The 17,404-nt window shown below is 45.5% G+C and overlaps 1 protein-coding gene across 3 annotated transcripts in view; it reads left to right on the top strand.

The window, feature by feature from the left end:
• Window positions 1-6,321: 6,321 nt before the first annotated feature.
• Window positions 6,322-17,404, top strand: part of ASB18 (ankyrin repeat and SOCS box containing 18) — a 35,227-nt gene continuing 24,144 nt past the window's right edge. The window contains exons 1-3 of one of the 3 annotated variants that reach the window (XM_077918582.1): window positions 6,322-6,568; window positions 10,873-10,886; window positions 14,708-14,816. In XM_077918582.1, the coding sequence (XP_077774708.1) occupies window positions 6,337-6,568; window positions 10,873-10,886; window positions 14,708-14,816 (355 nt within the window). In that variant the 5' untranslated portion in view covers window positions 6,322-6,336. Of the gene's footprint in view, window positions 6,569-10,872; window positions 10,887-14,510; window positions 14,817-17,404 lie in introns of those variants that run through there. The other 2 variants (XM_077918577.1, XM_028702895.2) reach the window with 2 other exon arrangements.

Below are 17,404 nucleotides of genomic sequence, written 5' to 3'. Positions count from 1 at the left end.
CCTGCAAAGGTATTTTCTTCTGACACATTGCAAACAGGGGGCTCTTTCTCCTGCAGAACAAACAAGCACTGGTGATTCTTTTTATGCATTTCTCAGATGAAAGAAAGCAGCATGCTCTCTCCCTGGCCCTTCTGAGTCAGAATGACCCTCTTTCTGGATTCCATTTTCTGTAGCCAATTGCTTGATTTTTAAAGGAAGGAAGGTGACTTCCTGGCCCACAAGCACAGCAGAGGGTGCCTTCCATCCATGGGCAGCATGCTATCATATTTGTACTGCTATCCTCCTGAGGTCAGTGCCTGAGTATCAAAAACTTCATAGGGATATCTGGGCAGAAGGGGAAATCTGACAGACGAGTTGAAATGTTTGCAAGAGGACTTCAGAAAAGGCAGCGCTAGTAATTTCTTTTTTGAACCCATTAGGGCATAATCTAAGCCCCTGCAACCTCATTTCATTGCCAAGGAAAAAGCTTCAGGATCTCTGGTGAGGAAGGGCCAGGCGCGTGCCAAGGGATATCACTTGTTAAAGAAGAGACATGCTTTCTGACCTGATAACAACACTGTTTCCAGGTAGTGCGCTCTCTCTCTCTCTCTCTCTCTCTCTCTCTCTCCCCGCAGGCATATAGAAGAAGAAGAAGAAGAGTTTGGATTTGATATCCCGCCTTTCACTCCCCTTCAGGAGTCTCAAAGCGGCTAACATTCTCCTTTCCCTTCCTCCCCCACAACAAACACTCTGTGAGGTGAGTGGGGCTGAGAGACTTCAAAGAAGTGTGACTGGCCCAAGGTCCCCCAGCAGCTGCATGTGGAGGAGCGGGGAAGCGAACCCGGTTCACCAGATTACGAGTCTACCGCTCTTAACCACTACACCACACACAAATATATCAAAATTCCACAATTTTGCCCAAGTATGCAAAGCAGGGAGTGTGGCATTTAGTAGTATGACAATATGAACTTTGAGATAGCCATGTTCTTGTCTTCTAGCTGCCAATACAGAATCTGGCAAAACCCTGAAAGGCAGGAGGCAGCGACTGAGGAGAATGAGGGGCTGCACACCATTCCAATCTGCCTTGCTTCTCCCCATGACTGGCAGAAGGAGAATACGAAGATTCGTTTACATGTCTTGCAAAACTCAGTTATTCAGGGAATTGATTTTCTGTTACTTTGGAGCAGAATTTTTATCTATTTTCCATGAACAGTGGTACCTCCGGTTATGAACTTAATTCATTCCGGAGGTCTGTTTTTAACCCGAAACCATTCTTAACATGAGGCGTGCTTTCGCTAATGGGGCCTCCCGCTGCCACTGCGCCACCAGCATGCGACTTCTGCTCGCATCCCGGGGCAAAGTTCACAACAAGGATCATCTACGTCCGGGTTAGCTGAGCTCGTTACCTGAAGTGTTCGTAAGGAGGACGGTAAGTAACCCCAGGTTCCACTGTACAAACTCCCTTGCTATACTTGAGGCATTCTTATTATTCTTAGGTGGTATTAAGTGTCGCACTGGGTTGAATATTTGCAGCTTGCAATATGGGATGACACCCCCCCTCTCCTCCCACAGCACACTCTTCTGGGGTTTCTCCCAACCCCTCCAGCACCTTGGGGGGGGGATAGAGGGAGGAGAGGGGGAAAGCCTCATTGTACAGGCTATAGTCCTTGTGCATGGCTTCTGCCAACAGACTCATTAGGTAAATCCTACCTATTATTAGAGGGACGTGGGTGGCGCTGTGGGTAAAAGCCTCAGCGCCTAGGGCTTGCCGATCGAAAGGTCGCGGTTTGAATCCCCGCGGCGGGGTGCGCTCCCGTTGTTCGGTCCCAGCGCCTGCCAACCTAGCAGTTCGAAAGCACCCCCGGGTGCAAGTAGATAAATAGGGACCGCTTACTAGCGGGAAGGTAAACGGCGTTTCCGTGTGCGGCTCTGGCTCGCCAGAGCAGCGATGTCACGCTGGCCACGTGACCCGGAAGTGTCTCCGGACAGCGCTGGCCCCCGGCCTCTTGAGTGAGATGGGCGCACAACCCCAGAGTCTGTCAAGACTGGCCCGTACGGGCAGGGATACCTTTACCTTTACCTTTTTACCTATTATTAGTAGTAAAGGAAGAAAATTGTGTAAAACCTATGCAACATGAGATGTACAGGTGTTCTGTTGCATAGATGTTGCAACCAGGAGGATGGGAAAGTAAAAAAAAAAATATTTCAGGAACCAACGTTCTACTGAGGTGTGAAAATCCTTCTAGAATTTCATGCATATGTCATAGAATAAATGTGTGTCTTTAAGAGGTACTGACAAGCTGATTTTAAACAGCTTTCAAGCAGCTAATAATACTGCAAATGCAAACCCAGTGGTGTGCAGTCAATGGACTAGGGGGACTAGGCTAGTCCCCTAAATGTTCTGATTAAATTAGAGTATTAAAGCATTAAAGCCCGGCGCCTCCTCCCCAAAGCCCAGGAAGATTCTGCCTGGCTTAGGGAAGGAGGTGGGGTGCTCCTGTGTACAATGTCACTTTCCCATAGCCCTTGCAAGCTGGCGCCTCTGGCCCTAACTGTTCCCCTATGAAAAATGTCGTCACACACCACTGTCAGCAAACCCCTCTCACAGCTCAGCTATAATGCAGAGATCCAGCTTAAAGCAGTGGATTTGTGTTCTTCGCACCAGAGAAGCCTATAAATAGGAGGGAACACTTAGCAGAGCAGAATATTAATGGCCTATGGCAGAGTTTTCATAGCATTATATTGTTTCAGGTCAAGGTGCAGAGAAACTCCAGGCTCTGCAAACATCTCTTACTGTTAGAAAGTTATTCCTGCTGTTTAGTCAGAATTCCCTTTCTTGTAACTTGAAGCCATTGGCTCAGGTCCTACCCTTCAGAGTAGGAGAAAACAAGCTTGCTCTGTCTTACATATTGAAAGATGGCTATTGTATTTCCTCTCAGTCCCCTCTTTTCCAGGCTAAACATACCCAGGTCCTTCAACTGTTCCTCATAAGGCTTGTTTTCCAAACCCTTGATCGTCTTGATCACCCTCCTCTGCACGTGTTCCAGCTTGTCAATATCCTTCCTAAATTGTGGCACCCAGAACTGGTCTGACCAAGACAAAATAGAGTGGTAGTTACTTCCCTTGACCTGGACACTTGATGCAGCTTAGAAGAGCATTAGCTGGTTTTGCTGCTTGTGGTCCACCAAGACCCCTAGATCATTTTCACATGTACTACTGGCAATCCAGATGTCCCCCATCTTATATTTGAGCATCTGGTTCATTCTGCCTAAGTGCAGAACCACACATTTGTTCCTATTGAAATTCATTTTGTTAGCTTGGGCCCAGTTCTCTAATCTGTTAAGGCCATCTTGAATCATAGGCGCCGACTCCATGGGGCTTGAGGGGGCCCGAGCCCCCTCAAAACTTCGTTTGGGGGGGCTCCGCCCCCCCAATAATCTCCGGCGCCCCTCCAGCAGAGCGCCATCGCCGCCCCTCCCCCAGCCCAAAATGCACAGGGAGGGGCGGGCTGCATGCCTCCTGCCCTCCCTCCCGAGCAAAAGCTCCACCCAATTTCCTTTGGAGCTGATTAATAGGCGCAGCATGCTCTCCCCTATTCGCTCACGAGGAGGCGGCGCCACTTTATTTGCATATTCATGAGCTTATTTATTATTCATGAGCTTTCCCGGGCCCCCCCAATATTTTTTATAAGTCCGCGTCCCTGTCTTGAATCCCGATTCTGTCTAGCTACCCCTCTCAGTTTTGTCTCATCTGCATTTGGTGTCATCTGCAATTCCTTCATCCCAGTCGTTTATAAAGGTGTTGAACACAGAAGCGTACCTAGGATCCTTGCACGCTTGGCAAGGAGCTGTATCCGTCCATCCCCCTGTCGCCTGCCCACCCTTAGTGCCCTTGGATCCCTGCTGGGGAGGTGCCCAGAGGAGCCTGTTGCTCCTGACAGTCCTGCTTCTGTGTGTCACGTTCCTCCAGGGGGTTGTCTTCTGCTATAGGTGATCTTCCTCCTCCCTAGGGGCACCCCACCTGCATCGCTGTTCATTCTGCTCTTTTGAGAAATTCCTCATCTTGCCCAGTAGCTCACGTTGCTGTACCTTCTCTTCTTGCACTTGCTGCAGGTGTAGTTTTGCACAGGCAAACATGGCACAGCTGTTGCTGGTCACTGCAGCAACTTCCTTGGCTCCATGTCTCTTAGTCCTGTGTTCACCAGGCCTCCCCCTCAAAGTCCCCTCACAGACACCCCTGCCTACACATCCTGGTCAGGAGCTTCCAGAGGCTGCAATCCGCTAAATAGAACTGCTGCTGGCTGCTAACACCTCCTGAGGAACAAAAGCTGGTGGTAAAAGGCATTGTGTTTCATCTGCTGTTTGTAAAACTACTGGTTTCAACATGTGAGAAAGGTTAGCTATCCAAGCAAGCCAAAGTAACTTTGTTTAATTTTGTCCATTTTCGGCCATTTATCAAAAGGAATCAAATTAAATTAATAAAACCAGCCAGACTTGATTACTCAAAATCAATTCAACTGAAAGAAACAGTAGTGGAACATGTCCGATTTTGATCCAGGACTAGTGTAAGCCATGCAATGTGCTGTCAAAACCATGCAGAAATGTGAAGTCAAATGAAAAACAACCATTAAGCTCACACACCAGTGGACTCCATGATCTTCCTCCTGTTACAACATGGAAGGTCTGTCAAGAGCTCTGGCGCCGGAGCAGCCCAAGCTGCAAGCCATTTAGGCAGCTTAGATTTATGTTGGTGGGACTAAAATTAGTTTGCACCCAAGCAAGTGTCCTTAATAACAGGGTTGTTAAAATGGGCTTTAAACCTTTTGACAAAAACTGTGGTTTCCTGTTGTGTGGATGAGCCTTACCAGAAGCCCGTCAAAATTATTCATTTGTCACAGCTCTTCCTTGACAGAGGGTGGATAAAGGTTACTTTGCACTTAGACATCACACAGGATGTTCGTAGCTGTGCAGTCTCCCATCTGAAGGGGGAGGGTCCTGTATCAAGGACCTTCTTCCCATTCCTCTGCATGACTCCTCTAATCTCCTCCATTAAGGCAAGCAGATGCCTCTGCTCTCCTCTGTTCCCATCACCGTAGAGCCAGGCTGCTTGTACAGGGGGACTTTCAAGTGAAACTTACTCAGTGCCACGTCGTACTTGGTCTTGGAGACGCAGCACAAGGCAGGGGGGACTGCTGTGGCCCGGGAGGAGGAGGAAGGGAATCTTCCACATATATCCAAATAATAATCCTAGGGAATCCACAATGACTGCTCTACATCAACTCCATTCTTCTTCAGCAACCAAGCTGATAAATGAATGTGGTAAATACCAGAGTGCTCTCCACAGCTCCCAAGCAAAAATTAACCCTAAGGGATTAACAACCTTTCCCCAACACAGCTTCACCAATCAAATCAGCAGGTCCCTCGAGGCCACTTTGAAGTAAAATGAAAGGTGTTCACAGATCCAGTCCTCCTGGGTCTCCTGTCCTTTGGCCCTGAGAAACACATGCTTGCTTAACAAAAGCACATGCAGTCTCTCTTTCTTCAGGTTGTGTGTTCTACAGATCAGTTCCATTTGTCGTGAGATGTTGATGTTGGCGTATATAGGGTTGGGAAGAAAAGAGGGGGGGGGACATGAGAGAGGGGGTGGAGTGGGAAAGCTTATGTTCTTTTACTTAGTGCGTGGGGGGGTTGTGTCAGCATCACTTGGGTAGGTTCTCTATTCACTTGTGCATGTGAAATGTAAACTAGGAAAATCTTTAATAAAAAGTATTAAAAAGTAAAAAAGAAAGAAAGACACGCTTGCAAAAACGAGCCCTACCTGTGTGTGAGGCAACGTTAGGGCCAAACTTTCTGGGTAGTTTTAGGAATTGTGCAAGGCTGCAGAGAGAGAAGTCAACAAGTTTGAAGAGCAAAGCTGTGGCTTTTAGGAAAGGCCTGAAGGGAAAGGCCAGGTCAAGAGCTTTTGAAGCTAATCTCAAACTTGTCCTGAAAGAAAACTCATAGAACATCTTGAACAAAACTTGCCAGTTCTTTCATCAGGAGAATTGGGTCCCAAAAATGCTCCCTCCCAAGTTTGCTAATGATCTGTTCTCTCAGTTTTGGTTCAGTGATAGGAAGCGGTTTAGGAAAAGAGCACCTGTCTCTGTGTTTCCTTTTGGAGAAAATATTCCACAGTATTTCTCAGTTACTGAGTTCTGGCTCTTTTCAATTAGTACCCCCTTTTCAATGACTTCAATTACACCTCCCCCTCCCCCCACTAATCCCACTGGTGAAAGAGGAGCTAGGCTCTCTCTATTTTTAGCCGACCAAGGAACACTTCTCATTTATAGCAGGCTGGCTTCCTACGCTGCTCGAAAAAATGGTTCCCGTCCACAAATTGCTTAGACAGTCCTCCTTTGACTGTATCCCTGATCATCCACTCAACTCAGATTTGGTTACAAGATTAAAGAATGCGCTAGAAGCCGGGGACGAAAAGGTCGTAATGGATTTACTCTGCAATGAAGTTAAGCATGCAGATGCCACCATAGAGCTGTCTAATGATGACTGGATGAAGACCCCAACAGCTCAATTGCACACTCTGGTGTTAGTAGGTAACTGGATCATTTGTGCATTTAAAAACTGACTCATTTTAATTAAGAAAGCAGCAGTAAAGCGTGTGCTAGGTTAAATGGTTCCCTTTAAAGGATTTTCAATATACTTGAATTCTGACCTAAAAAAATAGTTATGTATATAATTATTGCCACTTTTCTTTCTGAACATAATCTTGCTCGATTGGAGAAGGCAGTTTTAGGTTCTGCAGAAATTTTGGCAAGTAGCATATTAAGATGAGGGGGAATATAGTCTATTCTTACAGGCAGGCAGACAAGTGCTCGTACAGTGGTACCTCGGGTTACATACGCTTCAGGTTACATACGCTTCAGGTTACAGACTCCGCTAACCCAGAAATAGTACCTTAGGTTAAGAACTTTGCTTCAGGATGAGAACAGAAATCATGCTCTAGCGGCGTGGCAGCAGCAGGAGGCCCCATTAGTTAAAGTGGTGCTTCAGGTTAAGAACAGTTTCAGCTTAAGTACTGACCTCCAGAACAAATTAAGTACTTAACCCGAGGTACCACTGTAGCTACATTAAAGGGCAATGTCTGCTTCATTCCCAATTTCTGGAAAGCTTGCAAGGTTCTCTGGACATAAAATGCACCTCCTCACATCATGAATGCAACTTCCATTGGGTAGAAAACAAACCCTCTGCACAGCTGAAATAATGCATAATAAAGCCACCGCTAAAAGATTGTTTCACAACCTTTATCATATTCAGCCCTGGATGTTTCTTGCTTCCAGGAGCAACAGTAGTACCAAACAATAGTGAGGAAGAAAAATACTTTCTGGAAGGAAGCATTGACTAGCTTGAGAGTTTGGAGTTCCTATAACTGTTGAAACTTAACAGCCTCACAGATCCTGAGATTCAACAGCAGAAAGCAGCACAGAGATTGATCCCATTTGACTTGTGGGAGTCAGCGCTGCTGGAACTTGTATCTACTGGAACGTTCCATGTCTCAAACCCTTCACTCTGAATATGCCTTGACAGCCATACTTTGGTTTTAACCTGAAATGCAATCTTTCATGCTTGAGGACTAAGCACAATCATATCTGACTCAGGTTGTTGTGTTTTAAGAAGTGAAACTGCCAGCAAAAAAGGAGACTAGGGCCTCCTTTAAATGCTTGGCTGTCTTTAGGTTGTTGTAGGAACAGCAATCTGAGACACCGAGTGGCTAACTAGGAATTATCGTGACGGTCCAAGGCAAAAATTTAGTCTAGTGGAATTAAATAACCAACACTTTGTCTTTCAGCCTAGTTTACTCAGTGGCCTGATTCACACATCACATTGAGGTTGAAACCTGACAAGACAGAAGTACTGTTTTGGGGGGACAGGGGCGGGCAGGTGTGGAGGACTCCCTGGTCCTGAATGGGGTAACTGTGCCTCTGAAGGACCATTTTGGATCATCTTGGACTCACAGCTGTCCATAGAGGTGCAGGTCAATTCTGTGCCCAGGGCAGCTGTCTACCAGCTCCACCTGGTATGCAGGCTGATACCCTCCCTGCCTGCAGACTGTCTCACCAGAGTGGTACATGCCCTGGTTATCTCCCGCTTGGACTACTGCCATGCGTTCTACACGGGGCTACCTTTGAAGGTGACTCAGAAACTGCAATTAATCCAGAATGCGGCAGCTAGACCGGTGACTGGGAGTGGCTGCTGAGACCATATAACACCGGTCCTGAAAGACTTACATTGGCTCCCAGTACATTTCTGGGCACAATTCAAAGTGTTGGTGCTGACCTTTAAAGCCCTAAACGGCCTCGGCCCAGTAGACCTGAAGGAGCGTCTCCACCCCCATTGTTCAGTGCCGAGGGCCTTCTGGTGGTTCCCTCCCTACGAGAAGCAAAGTTACAGGGAACCAGGCAGAGGGCCTTCTCGGTGGTGGTGCCTGCCCTGTGGAATGCCCTCCCATCAGATGTCAAGAGAATAAACAACTATCTGACTTTTAGAAGACAGCTGAAGGCAGCCCTGTGTAGGAAAGTTTTTAATGACTGATGTTTTAATGTATTTTTAATATTTTGTTGGAAGCCACCCAGAGTGGCTGGGGAGACATGGCCAGATGGGTGGGGTATAAATAATAATATATTATTAGTATTAGTATTAGTATTGACCATCTTTATCATAAATTATGATTTCATGTGAACACACCATAAAGTGCTCTTGAATGCTGCTGAAATAGTGGGTGCTTTGCTCCTCCCCAGCGCTGTTGGGAAATGGCATGGTCTCACTTATTGCTACATTTTGACCTAGACTCATGGTCTGTGTCTCTCCAAAAATGCCATGTGTTGTAACAAAGTTTTGCTCTTGGCTTACCACTTACATTTCGTTCTGGAAAATATACCATGAGCCTGGATTCAAACATAATGCTAAGCCAGATCACAGTTTGTTTTTATTTCAGCTATAATTTAATGTCCTTCACTTGATGATGGCAGAACTAACAGCTACCTGTTAGCACTCCGTAGGTTAACCCAAGGCTTACCAGCCATGGGCCGGTTCACTCCCACGGAGATCATCCGTGGGCCGGGCCAGCGCAGCGTAATGCGCATGCCCAGACACCGAAAATCACACCTGTGCAGAAGTGATTTTCAGCAACTGGGCATGCGCAGAAGCAATTTCCGGTATCTGCGCGTGCCGGCACCGCTCGGCGAGTCCCCGCACCATGCTGCACCGGTTTAGCACAGCACACAGGGGACTTGCCGAGTGGGCAACTCGGTTCGGGGGTGGCTCATGGACCGGTAAAACAGTCTTCGTGGGCTGGATCCAGCCCATGGGCCCCACACTGCCAACCCCTGCCCTAGACTGATAAAACTCTAGACTGACAAATGCTGGCCAACTTGTGTGTAGATCTGAGTTTTTCATTCATTGCTCTCCTTGTGTGTGTCTGCCTGCATCTCAACCAAGCCCAAGGCCTCTGCATGCAACTGAGCTGGGCTAGGAAGTGGTTTAAATCAATTGACATTTGCTGCTACCTGAGGTATTTGGATAATTTGTTCAATGGTTTTATTCTTTTGTTTGATACAAATTCAAACCAGTTCTGACCGAGAAAGGTCAAATACTGTCTCAAGTTGTTTGTGTGTGGTGGAGACACACACAAGCCAGTGTTAAATGGGCACTTTTCATGGGGCAGCCATTTTGTGCGCAGCTTCCAGTTCCTGAGTTTCAGCTGAGTTTATAGCATTAAATATGCTATAAATTTACTGGAATGTGAGATCTTATTCATCCTCCTTTTCTTTTTTCATGTGGTATGGACAATTCTTCCCTGTTCTCATGCATTTCTTTTGCAACCCATTCTTTGGATGTCCTGAATAAAATTAATTCCTGGTGGAGGGGAGTTTGGAAGTAATACAGTACAAATTTCGATGGAGGAGAAAAGTGAATCACCCTAAGGCAAATTGTTTGAAATAGTTCTGCTATCAGTTCAATAAGCAAACAAGGAACACAAAGGATAATTTTACCTTGAAGAGAGGATATCCTCAAGCAATGTATGTGTTTATAATGAATCCTGCATTATTTGCACTTCTACTCCAGTTGACTACCAAAGATATAGAAAATTGAGTCATTAGGCTGAGCTACAGCATGATATTATCTGCTTCTACTTACCAGCTAGGGCATGGGATTGGGGAAAGTAACTCACTCACCAGATCTTTATCTCCCCTACCACTCCCCCGCAATTGGTCAAATTGTACAGGAATGCAGGGTTGCCCATCTGTCAATCAGTTGACATCACAATGGCATCAGATGAAACAGTGCTTTCAAGGTCCAAGAATCAGCTGGTTGTCAGGAGCTCAAATGTCTTTGCAAGCTCCTGCTAAAGGTTATTTTGGCTGCAAGCTATCAGATGGCACTTTATGACCTGAAAACAGAATGGCAAGTGTCTGACTCCTGCTTTTCAATAACTGATAAAGAAATGAAGGTGGCATGCTTGATTCTATTTTTCCTCCTAGAAAGCGCTTGGCTGTTATGAAGAAGTGCTGCCAACTGAATTATGTGCGTACACAACTGGTAGTGCTGAAAAACACATCATATTTTAAGTATGGCATAAGTGGTTTGTTTGAAAAAAACATCTACTGCTGTAGCCTTATGAGGCTTTGCCCTCAGGTGGGGAAAAATATTGCGCCCGGGAAAGGGAAGTGGGAGTCCACAGACACTCAAGGAATAGTTCGGAGAAAAAGCTTTATTTCTACCATCCATGAACTGGTAGAAGGAACAAGTGTGATAGTTCACAAACAAGCACAGGTTCACAGCCATTTGCACAGAGCATATATTCCCCTTCCAGTTCCCTCCCCTTTCTCCTCCCCTTCAGGAGTCCTGCCCCATGTGTTTCCTGAGGATGAACAGAAAGCTCCTGTCTTGGGACTCTTTTGGACTCTTCCCAGGAAAGGGGTCGAGGAGCCTTGTGGTTCAGCATGTCCAAGCATGTCCATGTTGCAACTGAATGAGATAAAAGTCAGTTCTCAGGCTTGAGTATTATTGGCAATGACAGAGCCTATTCATTAGCTTTTTGAAGCCTTCTTGTACTGATAAAAGTAACGGTTTGCCTATGCACAGCATCTTGTGAGAAAGCAGAGGAGAACTTTAGCTGTGGATTTTTTAGAAGACAAAAGGAATTTTTGACAGTTTTGAGGCCTGGGGTGATTATTGGGGGGGGGTGACTTCAGGCCTAGGTGGGGTCACCTGTCCTTCACTGTCCTTCACCTCCTTCACTGCATTGAAAACCAAAGAAAATGTGTGTTCAAACCACTTCCACCACAGTTAGGATGAAGAGAGAGGCAGTTTGTGTTTCCAGTTTCTGGAATGTGCTTTAAGGGCAATGAATATGTAGTTTGCGACTTCCACCATATTAGGATTGTTACATCTGCCGTCACCCTTGAAGTGTTACTACGTCACCCCCGGCAGAGACACCCGCAGCCTGCTCTCGTGCCACGTGTTAAGTTCTTCACATGTTACAAAAAGTGCCACCAGCCAAGTGGGAGTCTAGCTGTACAGACAGGATGGTGATGTGATGTCCAGGGCAGCAAAGTTACAATCTGTGTGTGTGTAGACACACACACACACACACACATATTAATGCTGACATTTCAAGAGTATTCTGTAGAATATTCGCAGCAAGCTTCTCCCACGCCCTGATGGTCCTACTAATTGGGTGCTAGAAAGGGGAATGTTTGGGTTAGAGGAATAGCAGGTGTTCTGAATGATGGGGAAAGAGGCGGCCTTCCCCTTGAAGCCTCTAGCAGCACAAAACCTCTGGAGTGAAAACAGTCCGTCTCTTTGCAGGCCAAGCAGTCAAGAAAGGTGACCTTCCATTGCCCACTCCCTCCCTGCATGCCTCTGTGCTTGAATGAGAAATTATGCAGACTGGGCATGCTAATTTAGTCTAGCTCATTTGCATAATTAGTACACATAATTTTATCAGGCAAATTACATCATCCAGATTGATTGGGGGCAGCCAAGGGTGTGTGTGGAATATAGCAGAAATAAGGTGAAGTTCTTTGCTTTATTCTATCAAAGGCTTACTCAGACAGTTTTTAAAAATAAGAGGCCTACGCTTAGACGCACCACCCCAGTCCAGCTGCAGACGCTCAGTATGCTAAGGGATGTTTGCTAGCCCATTTCTCTTTTTCCTTCTACAAAAACTAACCAATAGAAATGTAATCCTCCAGTGATAGGGAGGAAGAGGGCACTTCCTGCAAAGAAAAGAACATTTAAAATAAGTTTTCAATGGTTTGTGCAATGGTAGGTAATGGTATGCGTGTTTGCAGGAGGAAGGGGGAATGCTGTTGCTTTTTGTCATCTTCCTTTTTCTTATGCAAAGCAAGATTAGATGCAGCACCATAAGCCCTTGAGTTGTACAAGAGTAAGTAATCTGCCAATATAGAAACTTTAAAAAAACACCATAAAGGTGATTAAAAAATCAGGCAAGTGAGGTGTGTGTGTTTGCAGGAGTTGTTTCACTCATCACGGAGGATGTCCAGAAGAAGCTATCCAGAATTCTACATGGCAAGGAGAACAATGTATGCCCAAGAGATGAAGGAAGACTCGCTGGTGAGTCTTTGCCAGCGAAATATGATTCCACTACAATAGAAGTGCTAATTGGAGGAAAGCTATCTATATCCCCACATAAAACATGTTAACTTTGCTTTAAAGGAAAGATAATCTGTAGTGGCCTGAAGTTCACGGCAGAGAGTCAGATGTGCTAGCTTACACATACAGAATATCTATTCATTCAAAAGAGTTCTAGGTCGCTTTTCAAACAGAAGGCTTCCCAAAGCAGTGCATAAAAATGTACACAAGCAAAATACAGTCATACCTCGGGTTGTATATGCTTCATGTTGAGCATGTTCGAGTTGCGCTCCGTGGCAACCCGGAAGTAATGACCACAAAGACTTGATAGGGAATTCAAGCTTTGAATGACAGAAAACTCTTCACCATTCAGATTGACAGAGCAGCTAATTCTGTCCTCTATAATTCGCCCAAGGATTATGCAGACTTTTTATTATTATTTATTATTATTTATTGAATTTATATACCACCCTAACAGGAGGTCTCGGGGTGGTTCACAGAACAAAATTTTATCATTTTAGGCAGATTCTGGCCTAAGCAATGTTAACTGTAAGCTTTGCAAACACATGCTAAAGGACAGTCGTAATTGATGGCTGACAGCAATGTATGCTGAAACTTTATAGCATGCCACAGTAAACACCTGACATGTTTTGAAAAGGGTATAATTAATTAATTAATTAATTAATTAATTAATATAAGGTTTTAAGTTGAAAACCTTCCTTATTGAAAAGTGTCTGCTCTGCAACAAGCTAGGAATCAGCTTACATTTGATACAAAAGACCACAGAAACAGTTGGGACCCCACAGGTCACCTGCCTGCAATGCAGGAATCTCATATATGGCTGATGACTATCCAATCCCTGCTTTGAAACTTTCAAGGAAGGAGAGTCCATCACCTGCTGAGGGAGATCCCTGAATTATTTCTCTTATTTATTATGATAATTTCTAGATTTGCAGATTGTAGACTGCTGTGGGGATGTGTTGAGGCATTTCTAATTACACACACTATCGGCAAAAGTTAGCCCCTGGTTGTGATATCAGGTACTTCTTGCATGTAAACAGCTTTGTTGCCGAGCCCTAGGCACAGCCCTAGGCACAGGCAGGAGTTATGCACCTCCTGTTTCTGGCTTGTCCCCTGTGTGCCCTTCAGTCAGTGAGTTTAGGGACTGATCCTACTTCTAGAGTCAAATTTTAGTCTAGTCACCACCAGCACCACCATAGTAACCTAGCTGAAAGCAATGGAAAAATTGTCATGAACCTTAAGCACAGATGGATTCTATTGCATTGGCCTCTAGTCCTTAGGAATTACAATTTCTGCAGCATAAAAAAGGGCTAACGGATTCGAATTTGCTCAGTGAAAAATGCTATGACACTTTAATGCAATAAAGGAAGCCAATATTTTATGGCATTGTACATGGCCAGGATATATATCCTAATCACAGAACTGTATTTCATGGTGATGGCATGGAAAGAAAACCTGGTGCTGAAAATCATGTGGATAAGCAGACGATAAAAGTTTGAAATGCAAGAGATCCCAAAGCATGCAAACCATTGCATGTCATCTGGACTAAAATAGGCTAACATCAATTATAGGGAAAAACCTCACTGTGGATGAGAATGTTTCCTTGCCAAGATCATGCTTGGAATTAAAATATCTCCATGCAGGAATTCCAGCACAAGCAGTCTTGTGAATATTTGACCTTGTCAAGCTATATTTATTTCCACATGTAATCTCAGTAGTAAAGTGGCTGTTATTGTAGCCAGCCACCCACCCACGTGACTTTAATTGTATCAAGTAACAATTAGCACCAGATTTAAATACAAGCTATGTCAGAGCCCTAACTAGGATTTAATTGGGCAGCACAAACAGAGTCACACAAACAATCAGACCTCCGTAATCGGCACAACAAGGTTCTGGACTAAAATTAGCTGCAGATTAGCACAATGGAAGAGGTGCCAGGACCTGCTGTAGACAAGCTGCAGATCTTTGAGCCAGGAGGATCCAGATGCAAGCTGAAGACTCGCCATGCCCCTCTGGACAAATACTTTGAGGCTCTGGTCACGGGAAACCTCAAGAAGCTCAAAGCTCTGGTCGATCAGTATTACGAAGATGTCAATGTGGTCTTTGAGATCAGTAAAAATGAGCTGGAATGGCAGGTGAAAAAGAAAGCTGCTTATGGACTGTCAGGTACTCTAGATTTCAAGGACCACTTTCAAACTTAAACAGGTATTATTTACTAATCCAAATTAAGGCAAGTGGTGCTTTTAAAAAAGTGTTCTCTTATTTGTGGCTATCCAGTTGCTCCCAAAGTCTGTGTGCAGGGTTGGTTCCTTCCCTCCCTCCCTCCATCCCTCCCAGCAGCTCTTTAACGTGGGTCAGCAAGGGTCTTTGGCTAGTATTGTAGAGCACTGTCAGCAGTGAACAGGCTTGTAGGCTTGCTATCACCATACAGTATGTTTCTAGACCTGGACAGGCTAATGGAAACTGAGCAAGGTGGCAATGGTGATGTGCTGATCTGGTCTAAGGAGCAGGACTGACCCTCTGTGAAGGGGATCCAAATGTGTCCAGTTTGTTAGTCTCAGCAAGGAGTTCAGACTTCTTGGGTTGGGCTTCCCACTGAGCCACAGACCAAGTGAAAGGGGTTGAGCAGCCCCTCACTTTCCTCCTCCTCAGGTTCGTGCTTACCTTCCAGTCGCCCAGCCGTGCTCCAAGGGAATTCTCCTTGGTCTGATCACCTCATCAGTGCTGTCTCCCAGGTGAGCCCTCCCCCCCCCCCCGCCCCCAGCCACATTTCCTGTTTTCTCCCCAGCTCATTCATGGCTGCCATACCTTTCGAAGGTAGGGAGCCCATCTCCCTCACCTGGCAATGGAGCCAGTGCTTCTCTCATATCACCTTGGGCAGTGTGTAGGATTGCATCTCTGTAGTCATGCTGAGCAGCTCCTGCTGAATCCCCTCAGTCCACTGCTGTCCTCCCAGGCCTCAGCTCCCATCTCTCCCCACATAGTGAAAGGAGAGGTCTATGGGACACAGTCTGGTGCAAAAGCTCTGCACATCGCCCTGCTGTAGGGACTGTTTGGTGATGGTGGGGGCTGCCTGCAGGGGTGGTGGAAGAGGAGCAGGACTGTTTCCCAGTATAGGCAGAGCTGCCACCCTTTCCCCCCTCCTGCACATCTACTCTTTTTACCCTTTCTGCCTGCTGTTCTGTGTGGGGTGCTCGCAGGTAAAGGTGCTGCTGAATGTTCTCTGTGAACCTTGGTCATGCAGTCTCATCCAGCATCCTTGTTGCTGATCTCTCCCTGGCTGCCTTGTGTATAATGCAAGGAGCAGAAAAGAATGAGCCTTCTTGCCTCCTGCTAAGGCCATCTCTGACTTATGTTTGTTTGCTCAGTAGGTCAGGCAGAGTCTTGGAGTCCCTGTACAGTATTTGCTTGAACAGCTGCAGAAACAGGTCTCCAGCTCTGCTATGTGATAGCAATGTAGAAAATATAAATATCCCAAGTTAGCCAGGCAGAATGAAATAGTGTTCCTAATTTATTTGATTGGCTGGCATGGTTTAGCAAGTAATGGGAAAACTTATTGATAGATGGTGGGATTACCAAATATAGAAATCTCTACACAAAGCTTTTTATTTGGTCTGTTTGTATATCATGATTCATCCTAGGGCTGAGCCAAAAGAGGCAACTTCTTTCCTCCAAATTCTTGATCAGTATTGAAAGATATCCATCAGTAGTTTTCAGTTTTTAACGCTGACCCTAATTGGCAAGGATTGCCCACATGATTTATACAGGAAGCTTTGCCCTCACTCTAAATAGGCTTCACCTGCCCTTAGTTATATTGGTTCATTTGAGGAGGGGGAGTGGCTGTCATCTGTAGTGAACAGCCATGAAAGGGGTAAAATTAAGGGGTTTAGAGGGAACCCCACAAAATAATTGCTTTAAAACTGAAAAGTAAACCTGTAGAACCAAAAATGAAAAAGGGGGTGGGGGGTGGGACAGAAAAGAATAAGATTTGCACAAAAGATCTCTCCCCGCAGTGGGAAAGGACCCCATTCTGTGCTAGCAGCATTTTGACCAGGGCCCCAGGATAAACATTTGAGTGTTATCTCTCCAAAAGCAATGTAAGCCTTGTTAGCTTATTGTCTAGCGGTTGGGTGACCAGTATGTTGCACATGCTTGGACTTCAATAGGCTGCATATTTGCTTTAAATGCAGCGGAGCAATTAGCACAAAGTCTTTTCCAAAGTTTCTCAGCAAAGTTTCTATAGCTTGTTACCGGCATAATATCGATTTGTTCCTTCATGACAAGAAGGCACCTCTGTGTGCCATGTGAAATCCAGGCCACTGATGTGTATTCACTGGAGACTTCTTCTTTTTATTGTTGCTTGCTTCTTATATCCCCCCTGACTCGTATGGGCTAACCCCCAGCCCCGCATGTTGTCGGAGGGGGCAGAGTGTAATGTGTCACTGTCATATCCAGCAAGGGCACTTGGCAGCATTTGCAGAACGAAGGAAAGTATTGAAACGGTTGACTGTGAGGTGCCAGTGATCCTTTTCAATAGCAAGATCCATTTCCCTTGGCTGAAGTTTCTCCCAGTCCCTTTTCCACACGTTGGCAGGAGAACCAGGAGATATTGCTGTCTTTTTCACTCATGTACCTTCCAGTTGTATATATATATATTAGCCTCTAGCGCTACTAGAAGGAAAGTTATAAAGCAAAATGTGTGGGCATCCTTCTACATTTCTGTGAGATCAGCCAAACTGACTGCTCCTGTCTTT

This window comes from Podarcis muralis, chromosome 1 (genome assembly GCF_964188315.1).
Source record: "Podarcis muralis chromosome 1, rPodMur119.hap1.1, whole genome shotgun sequence".
Lineage (NCBI taxonomy): Eukaryota > Metazoa > Chordata > Lepidosauria > Squamata > Lacertidae > Podarcis > Podarcis muralis.
The sequence above is the reverse complement of the archived record's forward strand: the minus strand, read 5'-3'. Positions and strand labels throughout refer to the sequence as shown.